This window comes from Dipodomys merriami, unplaced genomic scaffold (assembly GCF_024711535.1).
Source record: "Dipodomys merriami isolate MVZ:Mamm:240054 unplaced genomic scaffold, mDipMer1.0.p SCAF_156, whole genome shotgun sequence".
Lineage (NCBI taxonomy): Eukaryota > Metazoa > Chordata > Mammalia > Rodentia > Heteromyidae > Dipodomys > Dipodomys merriami.
In genome coordinates this window covers 2,829,698-2,841,425 of record NW_027202893.1, presented here as the reverse complement: position 1 = coordinate 2,841,425, position 11,728 = coordinate 2,829,698, and the positions used below count along the sequence as shown (strand labels likewise).

The following is an 11,728-nucleotide window of genomic DNA, read 5'->3' as shown; positions in this document are numbered from 1 at the left end:
CAGGCTGGCTTCAAACTGGTATCCTCAGATCTCAGCCTCCTGAGATTACAGGCATGAGCCAACTGGGCCCAACAAGACAGTCTTTTTGAGCTCCCTAATTGGTTGGTAATACTTTGCCTTAGACATTTATAAATGTCTAAGGATGTATAAATGGCTTGGATGTATAAATGGCTTGGGATACGGGAATGGAAAAAAGAAATTGAATTCGTTCCCTCTTTTAATCACCAAACTCACCCTACAGTGAGTTTAGTTCTGTACCCCCAGTCATCACTACCCCCTCCATCCAAGAAACAGCGGACACATTTTGATTGCACTACCCTTTATTCCTAGGGTGGAGTTGTTTTGAGTCACATCCTAGGGGTCTTGAGTCCCGTGTATCAAGGCTTCCAGCCCCTCACAGAGATGGAATAAGCATGTTTAGGGAGGCGCATTAGGCAGGTTGCCAAGGTCCCTTTCTAGGGGATACACCATGAAGATGACATTGCCCCAGGGAGGAAGGGCAGGGTGATCTGGTCTGACCACCTCAAAGCCCATGTAGCTGAAGGCCCGAAGCAGGGCACCTGTAAAAGGACAGTACAAATGATTAGAACAAGTGATTAGCTCATCCCATTTATTCCCTCAGAGATCTGATTTATGGAAGCAGTAGAGTACAGGCTTTATTTAGGATGTGTTTTGGTGTGAAGCAAACCTAGGCTCCAGCCCTGACTTTAACACTTCTGATGTTCAATTCTCTCATTGTGAGACTTCCTAGAACTTTTTCTTCACTAAATTTAAGATTAATTTTGTGTGTATGAAGTCTCAACACAGCATCTATCTGGTTAAATGTATTCCAGTTCTGGCTTTGTGCCCAATCCTTTCACATAAGGAATGTTACATTCCCTTGAACTCCTGCCTGGTCCACCACATCTCTTGAATTTTCTGTGTAATTTTATCATTGCTCCCTCAGTCTAACTCTGACACTGCCTCCAGGGACTTTTAGTTAGTTCAGCTACAATGTGCATAAACAGAATACTGAGTGATTTAATTTCTTTTGTAGTGGGGGAGAAGAAAAATCCCTGAAATACCAGGAAAGAGACTCTAACAAAGGAAAATAAGCTTTTGGCTGCCTCTATAGAAAGGACAAGAAAAAAAAAAAAACAGCAGATTCCCACCTCTGTCCTTCCGATTGTTCTGGAAGTTCACAAACACAGAGTCCACACTAGTCTTCTCCTCCACATACTCCAATGTTGCTGTCAAACTAGAGGGCCAGAGAGAACAAGTCAACTCAGGGTCTAGAAAAATTTTTCCGCTTTTGCTGTCCACTTGCCCAGACCAAGAAATCAAAGTTTTTAAACTAGATTTGATAGCTTTTTCTCTGAAGCCAAAGAATTATGACTGGAATGAAATATAAACCACAGAAAAAGTCTAGGAAGAAAGGTCTATTAAGACAAGAAGCTGGAAAGCCCTTTTTGTTATTCTGTTATTTCTGGATTTTCATTTCTATGTTTCTGAATCAGTCCTGCAACTTCCCATAGGCTCTATTCCCTTAAACACCAAAGGTTCTGGGTCACATCACAGGTTTATCTGTATGCTACTTGATTTGTGTGTCCTACCCAGTTCTTGAATCAGCCCACTTACTGATTGTGACACAACAAAAGGATGGAATCCCTTCATCCCTTCCCTCCCCAACTGGCTCATCCTAGCTGAATCACCTTTCCCGATTGCCTTGATCCAAGGCCCGAAATGGGATGTCCAGGAAGAGTCGGTGGTCAGAAAGAAGGCCGTGCCAATGGGCATAGGAATGGGGGGTGAGGCGAAAGTGGAAGTCTAACTGAACTGGATCCTGGTGGAGCAGAATGTCAGTAGACAGCACTGTCAGGTTCCCAGCCTGGAAAATAATAATCATATTCTTCTTACCAAAAGTATTATAGTCTACTGCCTCAGTGTCCACAAGTCAAATTGTACAGATTTGGGTGCCTCTGGAAGCAAGATGAGTCAAATGAGACAAGCTGGGAGAAGTGGAATCTGTCTCAAAAGTCTCCCTTAAACCATTCCTGTTAAGAGTTCTACTTGATATCAGATCTGCAGTCTATGGGGTGTTACTGGATGCTGATCTCATCCCAAGGACTAATTGAGAAATGTACAAATATTTACAGTTTATTTTTATCTTGTTTTGAGACAGTTTCACTATGTTGCCCAGCCTGGCCTTGAACTTCCAGACTCAAGCAATTTTCAGGCTTCAGCTCCCCCATAGCTTGGACTACAAGATGTGTACCATAGTACACAGCTTACTGTTTAAACAAAGCCTTATCATCTATTCTATTTACTCCACTTATTTTCTCATATCGGTTTTCTCTCAAGCTGTTTTTCTAAGATCATGATTCGGAATGTTACTTGCAATATGGTATAAAGATAAATGAAGGAGTTCTAGATTCTAGGTCAGCATCTAAACAGCTTTATGTCCCATATTCCTATAAAGCAAGTCTATATGTCTATAAAGCAAGTCATTATTACATCTCAGCTCCAATGTACTATCTACCTCTAATTTTCTATGACAGACTTTTCCAACTAGCTAATGGCCTCTAAACATTACAACTAGCACTCTGCCCCTATCATGCCCTCAGCTCACATTTCACTTACCGAATACAATTCTTTAAGCTGGTTGTGCTCTTTTTCCTGCTCAGTGCTTTTGCCCACCTGGAGACCTCCTAGGGACTCAGGAGCACTGGAGGCAGCAACGGGGCCGGAGTGTCAAGTCCTCCTGTTCCTTATAAGTGATGCTAGTTGGGAAAATAAACCTAAAGTTAATTTACATTCGAATCTGATTAGGCTATAACTCAAATACTTAGGATTACCTAGGAACACAGGACTAGCCTCTGATACTGTTTTTGTATCATCTATGGACCAGCCTATTTTTCCAAAGCAGTCAAATGGGAAAGTTGTGCAAGTCCCATGCTAGATTTGTCCAACTTTGCTACCAGTTGGGAAATACTTTCAAATTCTTCCTCTTTCCTACATTTTATAATAAATAATAAAAAAAAAAGTACCTTCTGTAACAACAGGGCAGCATCTTCTCCCGGAGGGTGATCCGGTATTTGTAACAGTAAAGATAATAGGCGTATGGTGACCAGATTGGGTAGAGGTAGTTCCGTGTTTTTCCCCTCTTGATATAAGAAAGGGAGTAGAGAGAGGGACGGGACCTGTAACAAGGCAGTTTTTCTGTTCAGTGCCTCCCTGCGGCAAAGTGAAGTTCAGAGACGAGCGGCAGAGGTTCAAGCTATCTTGCCCATTGTGACCTGGAAGGCACTATGACACAAGCACTGAGTCAGCCCTTATGTCACTGGACTCCACTCTGCTGCTGCTTGCCCCACCCTCTTCTTTAACCGACTGCATATTCACTTGACAGAGGTACTTTAAATACTTTAAAGTTTGTATTCGTTTCAAGCACTTGTGCTCACCCATCCTGGACCTTCCACTGGGATACCTCCTTCTAAAACCCACCACTTAAGAGTTCCGACACTGCAGAATAGTTCCAGGACTCTAATTGAACATTTGCTTATTTAGTTCCTGTTCAATATTTTTACTAACATCTCTACCCTACACAGGCATTACAGATTATTGAAGTTCTCCATTATCTTGTAGGGTAGGAATGGAAAACTGAAAACCTCCAGGGGCCCAGGACAGCTAATATAGTTAGACCTGCAGGGCTACATACAAAATGAACTCACACCCTATTTAAAAGATACCAACACAACTCAGCTTCATCTGGTTGCCATACAGAGCCAGTGGTATCAGACTTTATGGTGTTTTTTTTTTCAACCAAAACCAGAAAGAATTTGTGCCAAACTCTTCTTTAAAAGCTAATGAAAAAAAATTGAAACGATGTGTTAGCAAACCTTGGTTTTGAGACCACCAGTGTGAACATCTATATATTCTTTATTCATCCAATAAACATTGAATGAATAAATATTGAACACTGGGCTCACAGTGGTAACCCTAGCTACTCAGAGGGGCTGAGATCTGAGGATCACAGTCCAAAACCAGCCTGGTCAGAAAAGTCCACAAGACTCTTATCTCCATTTAACTACCAAAAAGCCAGAAATTCTGCTGTAGCTCATGTGGTACAGTGCTAGCTTTGAACAAAAAAGCCCAGGAACAATACCCAGGCTCCAAGTTCAAGTCCCAGGACAAGCACACACACAGAAAGAAAGCTGTGTGTGTATGAGAGAGAGGCACAGAGAGAGAGAGAGCGCTAGGCCAGGCACTGTGAGTCTAGGTGCTTGGGATACAATAGTAAAGAAAATGAGGATTCCTGCCGCGTGGAACTTCTAAGAATAAAAGAACAAACCTAGAATATAAGTAATATTAGAAGAAGACTGCTGTAGAAATAGAGCTGGGTAAAGAACCATGAAGGGAATGCAGCAGCAGAGCATAGTAACAAGGTGATTTAAATAAGCCTCACTGGAAAAGTAACATTTCATCAAACCCTGAATGAGTTAAGGTTGTTAACAAGCCAAGCATCTGGATATGAGAGGCCCACTAAGAAGCAAGAACCAGTGTAAAAGCCCCAAATAGGAAATGATCCTACTGTTTTTAAGAAATAGTAAGATAGCCAATATCAATGAGTGAGCTGATACAAGCAATGAGAGCTTGTGGAGTGAGATTATAGAGACTTTGTCACTTGTATGGCCTTTCATTGTTGAATAAAGGGGAAATGATTGCAGAATGGCATGCTTTGACTCCACTTTATAAAAGACCCCTTATCTACGGGGATACCTTATTTCTGGGAGATGGTGACAAGTGGTTGAATTCTGAAATACTTTGGAATACCCACAGAATTTCCTGCTAATAGTATAAAGGAGTTAAGATGTGTCTAAGAACTGAAATAATGGAGTCTCCATCAATTGGCATGAGAAAGGCTAAGGGTTGGGTAGTTTGAGGGAGGGGTTATAAATCATTTTAGTGTGGGACAGTTTTAACTTTGAGATGTCTTTTAGCCACATAGGGGAAGATAATGGATACTCAGTTGGATATTTATATAGAATTTGTGAGAAGTCTTGGATGGAGATGGAAATTTGGAAATTCTTGGCTTATAAATAGCATAAAACTAGAACAGTTCAAGAGAGTATACATTGAGCCTGGAGCCTGTGGCTCATGTCTATAATACTAGCTAATCAGGAGGCTGAAATGTGAGCAAAGTCCATGAGTCTTATCACCAATGAACATCAAAAAGCCAGAAGTGGAGCTGTTGCTGAAGTGGTTGAGTGCTAGCCTTGAGCACAAAAGCTCAAGGACAGAGGCCAAGCCCTGAGTTCAAGCTCCAGAAACCACACACACACATACACACACACAGAAAATGATCATCACAAACGTGTTTGAAATGTCACTGGAGAATGGATGAGGTCTTCTCTCATGTTCCCAGTTTCCAAACAAAATCAAAGGTCCTTGATATAATAAAAACATGTCAAGGTGTCTCACAAAAAGAAGAGTTTCAGCCAGGCTCTGGTGTCTCGTACCTGTAATTCTAGCTACTCAGGAGGCTGAGATCTGAGGATCACAGTTCAAAGCCAGACTGGGTAGGAAAGTCTGTGAGACTCCAATAAATATCAAAAGCCAGGAGTGGAGCTGTTTCAAGTGGTAGAGGGCTATCCTTGACAGTGCCCAGGTTGAGTTCAAGCCTAGGACTGGCGCACACACACAGTCTCACAAAGTGAAAGTTTTGGCAAGGATGTATTTTAGTGTAACAACAGGGTTAAAGCAGGAGGAAATGGAAAGAGAAGCATTTCCTGCTCCCCAAGCAGAAAACAGGACGGGCAGATTGAGACGTGGCCTCTGAGAACACCTGGAGCTAAAGCCAAGCCCCCGTGATTTCTAAAGCCAAGAAGAAGACAGTTTCTTGTCCGGTGTCAGTGCGCTAATTATCATTCCATTATCTGTCCTTAAAACCGGAAACCGAAGCTGGGAGCGCAGAGGGGAAAGGAGCGCCGGGGCGTCCCTGCCACCCCCGCGCCGCCTCCCGGTTCCAGCGCGCCGGCTCAGGCGCGCCGCGGACAGCCCCAGCGGGGCCCTTCCCGCCGCCGGCGCCGGGGTCCTTCTTCGGGTCTTCCTTTGAGTCCGGCATCATGGCGGCGGCCGCCGGCCGAGCACTGCTGCGGGCCGGCGGGGCTGTGCCGCTGCTGCGGGGGGGAGCCCGGGAGTTACTCCGGCCGCGGCTTGACGGGGGGACAGACAGTCTGCAGCGCGGTTTCGGTCTCTCCCATCGTCGGGTGAGGACGGGCTTGGGCTCTGGGGTCCTGGACACTCGTGGGGCTATTGACGTCCAAGTGTCATTTCTGGGGCGCGTTGGGAGTTGGAGGGGCCCGGCCGTGGCGTGGCGGGCTCTCCTGGGGGCGCAGCCGGCCGGGGGCGGGGGTCTCTTGGTGGTGACTCAGCCCAGCCTCCCTACCCCAGGACACGGTCATCGTGGAGCGCTGGTGGAAGGTGCCGCTGGCCAAGGAGGGCCGGAAGCCGCGCCTGCACCGGCGACACCGCGTCTACCGGCTGGTGGAGGACACGAAACACGGGCCCAAAGAGAACCTGGAGCTCATCCTCACGCAGTCTGTGGACGGTAAGGCCTGGGCGCGGAGGTACTTGCCCCCTCAGGCTGATCCTGTTTGACATTCGCTGTTTTGCCTTTCTCTAGTTTGTAGAATATCTGTCTATATGTGAAGAAAGGAAGCCATTAAAAGTACTGTCATTGTAGCCGGGCGCCGGTGGCTCACGCCGCTAAATCCTAGCTGCTCAGGAGACTGAGGTCCGGGGATCGCGGTTTAAAGCCAGCCTGGGCAGGAAAGTCCGAGAGACTCTTAAATTAACAACCAGAAAACCGAAAGGTGTGCTGTGGCTCAAAGTAGTAGAGTGCTAGAGTTGAGTTTTAGAAGAGAGCTTAAGGACAATGCCCAGGCCCTGAGTTCAAGCCCCATGACCGACAGGGAAAAAACAAAAACAAAAAGAAAATTGTGATTGTGATACTGGAAAATTAAAATGTGGATGCAACCATACCATTCTGTGAAGGAGAGACCTGACAGTTTGTTCCATAAATAATGAACTCTTCTGAACAGGTTCTCACTCACAGCAAGTCATACCCAGAATGCTAAAATTCTAAGTAAGGCCCTAAAGAAACAATTACCAGTCTCTCAAGTGTAGTTCCTATTAAATATAACAATTGTTTTTAGGAAAGAATGAAAACTTTTAAGAAAATATGGAAGTGTACCTCCCCTACTGCTACCCCCAAAGACACACACAACTGGGGATGGAGCTCAGGGCCTGGGTCATGCTAGTCAAGATCTCTACCACTGAGCTATAACCCAAGCCAGTTATCTCTCTTTGGTGATACATGTAGTTTTTTGACCCAGTTTTTCTTGTTCTCATCGGCAGAACTTGGAGTCCGTGGTGACCTAGTCTCAGTGAAAAAATCTGTGGGTCGTAATAAACTCCTTCCTCAGGGACTAGCTGTGTATGCATCCCCCGAAAACAAGAAGCTATTTGAAGAGGAGAAATTGGTGAGTGGACAAAAGGAACCTGGAGGAACAAAACATTTAAGGAAAAGTTTTCTCTATGAATTTCCTCCCCTTCCATATTTAATTTAAATAGAAGAATAAGAATCTAAGAATCCTGCCTATCCCTGGCATAATAAGAGTTTGATATTACTTAACATGAACTCATAGGTTTAATTAATTTTCATCTATTTCTTTTCTAGCTGAGACAACAAGGAAAATTAGAGAAAATCCAGACCAAGGCAGGAGAAGCAGTAAGTAGAAAGTTTATTGTTCACCAGCCTCTTCTTGAGAGCTCCCTGATTTCCTCAGAATCTCCTGATTATACACACTAGAGTGTGAGAAAGAAGTGCTACTTCCCTCTTGAGAAATTCTGGTCTTTTATATGAAGTACCATAGCTTATTGAGGTAATCTGGACATAGGGAACCCAATGAAAGTGTGAGGTGAAAACCTAGTAAATAATGTCTCATGCCTGTGGTCCTAGCTACTTAGGAGACAGAATGAGAGGATCATGGTTCTAGGACAGCATGGGCAGAAAAGTTCACAAGACCCTCCCCCTTCTCAAGCCCTTAGGCCAGTGTAAGCTACATGGGAGGCTGAGATGAGGGAGGGCTGAAGTTCAGGTCATCCTGAACAGAAAAGTCCAGGAGATTTCAGCTTGGTGGAAAAAGCTGCTGATGATGGCAGGAACCTATCAGTCCAGCAACAATGGGAAGCCTGAAATAAAGTTGTCATGGACCAGGACAGTAAGTGAGGCCCTATCTCAAATGTAACCAGAGAAAAGCAGGCCTGGAGACAAGGCTCAATGATGAGTTTCTGCATAGCACATCTGAGGCCCCAAGTCCAGGGCCCAGTAACCTTCTTGTCTTCCCTACAAACGAATGTGAGATGAAGTCTCTACCTTTAGGATCATTTACAGATAAGTAAAATGTAGAGTTGAGAAGGCAGTAAACTCAATGCAGTACATTTTAAGAGTTACATGCATCATAATGGTCTTAAGGGTGACTGCAGAGGGCCTCTTCTCAGATGGGATCAGTAGGCTTTGAACAGTCCAGGAGAATGGAAAAAGTTCTTTTTAAAAAAATGTATTATAAAGGGGGTGTACAGAGGGTTTTCAGTTACATAAGTTAGATAATGAGTACATTTCTTTTTGCATAGTGTTACCCCTTCCTCACTGTCTCCCAGTTTTTTCCTCCTGGGAAAAGTGTTCTTAAAGGAGAAAAAGTTTAAGTAGAAATTTAAGGCACATTTTAACAAAGTAGACCAGTCTAGGAAAAACAGAGGATTTACATAGTATAATATTAGGAAACATGGCTAGAAAGGGGATTAGAAGAGGATGTGCAGAACATTTTGAATCATCAATTAATGAATTAATATTTCATTCTGTAAGCAAAAAAGAACTATCAGTTGGTGCAGGTAGCAGTACAAGTCCATTTAAAATGGTATGAATAACAGTCTTGTTTTTTGTTTTTGGTCAGTGGGGACTGAACTAGGCCTGAGCACTGTCCCTCAGCTCTTCAGATCAAGGCTAGCACTCTATCACTTGAGCCACAGCACCACTTCCAGCTTTTTCTGTGTATTTGGTGCTGAGGAATTGAATCCAGGGCCTCATTCATGCAAGGCAAGCACTCTACCGCTGAGCCACCTTTCCAGCCCCAAAGATCTAGAAACTTTTTTTTTTGGCCAGTCCTGGGGCTTGAACTCGGCCTGGGCACTGTTTCTGAGCTTCTTTTGCTGAAGGCCAGCATTCTACCACTTGAGCCACAGCACTACTTCTGGCTTTTTCTGTTAATATGGTACTGAGGAATTGAACCAAGGGCTTCATGAATGCTAGGCATATACTCTACCACTGAGCCACCTCCCCAGCCCATGAATAACAGTCTTTAAAGGCCATTCCATCCTAGATATACTGGGAGTCCTTTTTGATGATCCTGACTAATGTTCCTAGCTTTGGTACAGTAGTGTATATAGGTGACATCCTTGTAAAAGGTTTGTTAAAATATCCTTTTACCTTATCAGCCACAATACAATAAGGCTATATCTATCTTTCCCATCCATTTTCTCCCCATCTTGAGTATGAAGCAGAAATTGTGTCCTTATTTTCTGAACTCTCAGACATGTGACTTTTTTTTTTTTTTTTTGGGTCCGGTCGTGGGGCTGAACTCTGGGCCGGGGCACTATCCCTCAGCTCTTCAACTCAAGGCTAGCGCTCTACCACTTGAGCCACAGCGCCACTTCCGGATTTTTCTTTTTGCTTATGTGGTGCTGAGGAATCGAACCCAGGGCCTCAGGCATGCAAGGCAAGCGCTCTACCACTGAGCCACCTTCCCAGCCCTAGACAATGTGACTCTTAACAAATGGTTGTTCTCCTTTGACTCCAATTCAAATCTCAGTCCCTATTTATAATTCTTTTCAGACAGTAAAATTTCTGAGAGGCTGTCACCTAGAAGTGGGAATGAAGAACAATGTCAAATGGGAGCTGAACCCTGAAATAGTTGCCCGCCACTTCTTCAAGAATGTGAGTGTTTCAAAACACCACCTCGAGACAGTGCTTCCTCTGGGAAGGAAGCCCCAACTTTAATCCTTCATTCCAGAAGGGTATGAGCATCGAGCTGGAGTTAAAAGTATTCTTTGGTTTGCAGGGAGTGGGAGGGAAAGGATTGAGATAACAGACTTTAAAGATAGGAAAAGTTGGAGGAGGTAGGGAGAGCCTGGGAATACATGAATTACGGGAGAATTACTACTCTCATGGGTGAGAGTGATTTTAATGAGTTTCTATCTGTAAATTCACCTCCCTTTCTGGAAAGTCAGACTAAGTTTCTCTGCTGTGGTCAGTTTTGTATCCTTCCATGAAATCAACTAGAATAAATTCTCCTGTACAGGAAATTGTAGAGGAGGTAGCTTTATGTGGTTGCCTGAAATGGCATCCTTAAGGATTCATTTCGCTGATTTTTTTCCCCCAGCTTGGTGTTGTAGTTGCTCCACATGCATTAAAGTTACCAGAGGAGCCTATCACACGGTGGGGCGAGTACTGGTGTGAGGTGACGGTGAGTGTTTCAAGTATTGTTTTTCCCTTTTTCTCACTGGGAGAAACATCAACATGAAAAGATGGAGTTGGGTAATGTTAGCTCTGCCTGACTGTTTTTTGTGCTGGTTTTTGTTTTTTGTTTTTTTCCAGGTAAACGGACTTGACACTGTGAGAGTTCCTATGTCTGTGGTCATGTTTGAGAAGCCCAAGACCAAAAGATATAAGTACTGGTTAGCTCAGCAAGCTACCAAGGCCTTGCCCTCCACCGACTCCCAGACAATCTGAATCTCCCCTCTAGTTCTGCAAAGCAGAATCAGGAACAGTGGAGTAAAAATGAGCCGGCACCTTGGCCTCACTCCTAGCTCTGACAAAGTGTGGGTTTTAGAGAACATATGGACATGCCAGACTGAAAGGCATATGTCTGTGTTGACTCTTCCATGTTACCATCTGCACCTCTCAACAGTTCTCACATCCGGCTTTATTGGGACAGTTCTGCTCAGGAAGTACTAGACTATAGATTTATGTTGCATTGCAGTGGACTAAAACAGTCTGGATCCTATTTAGCCTCTTCCCTTGGAGTTAACTGGAGCAAATAGAAGAGCTAGCCATCATCTCTAGTACTTGGCTCTCATCATCTGAACTGAACATTTATATATCATACAGAAATAAAGACCTGTGTTCTTTTTTTTAGGTATTATTTAATGGCTTCAGTATACTGGGAATAGGACATCCAAAGTAAGTTTTTTTTTTTTTTTTTTTTTTTTTTGGTCAGTTGTGGGTCTGAACTCTGGGCCTGGGCACTGTCCCTCAGCTCTTCAGCTCAAGGCTAGTGCTTTACCACCTGAGCCACAGCACCACTTCTGGCTTTTCCTGCTTATGTGGTGCTGAGGAATCAAACCCAGGGCCTCATGCATGCAAGACAAGCGCTCTATCACTGAGCCACCTTCCTAGCCTGTAAGATGTTTTTGTGAGCCACTGAAGGTTTGTGGCTAAAAAGGAGAAGAGTATATTAAGTTGCTATGTCCTACAGTTATTATGAGTTAATTCCCCTGAAAATTGGATTTTGTCTTTGGTCTTAGAACTTAACTCTCATTAGATGTATTGATAAAGTCATCAGTGAATAAGCACAATGCCTTTATACAATGGATTCTTGCTTCTCAAAAAAAAAATCTGAATAAGGGCTGG

At 43.9% G+C, this 11,728-nt stretch overlaps 2 protein-coding genes across 2 annotated transcripts; one reads left to right on the top strand and one right to left on the bottom strand.

Moving 5' to 3' along the window:
• Positions 1-302: 302 nt before the first annotated feature.
• Positions 303-6,100, bottom strand: LOC138827440 (ornithine decarboxylase antizyme 3-like). The gene is given in 7 exon segments (XM_070022930.1): positions 303-560; positions 1,152-1,237; positions 1,692-1,867; positions 2,620-2,697; positions 2,699-2,759; positions 3,027-3,203; positions 5,982-6,100. Coding segments are annotated over 7 exon segments (840 nt in total). The 3' UTR covers positions 303-417.
• LOC138827517 (large ribosomal subunit protein bL9m-like) lies at positions 6,087-11,237 on the top strand. Its single transcript, XM_070023109.1, has 7 exons — positions 6,087-6,245; positions 6,430-6,586; positions 7,396-7,520; positions 7,718-7,768; positions 9,932-10,033; positions 10,479-10,562; positions 10,694-11,237. Exons 1-7 carry the CDS (start codon positions 6,102-6,104, stop codon positions 10,826-10,828), a joined length of 798 nt encoding a protein of 265 aa, XP_069879210.1. The 5' UTR covers positions 6,087-6,101; the 3' UTR covers positions 10,829-11,237.
• The last annotated feature ends 491 nt before the right edge of the window (positions 11,238-11,728 follow it).

Bases quoted from the DNA above. Each gene is read 5' to 3' on its own strand.
- LOC138827517 (XM_070023109.1), top strand. From the start codon at position 6,102: ATGGCGGCGGCCGCCGGCCGAGCACTGCTGCGGGCCGGCGGGGCTGTG. The intron at 6,587-7,395 runs GTAAGGCCTGGG...TCTCATCGGCAG, and splicing joins CCTCACGCAGTCTGTGGACG to AACTTGGAGTCCGTGGTGAC. The intron at 7,769-9,931 runs GTAAGTAGAAAG...AATTCTTTTCAG, and splicing joins AGACCAAGGCAGGAGAAGCA to ACAGTAAAATTTCTGAGAGG.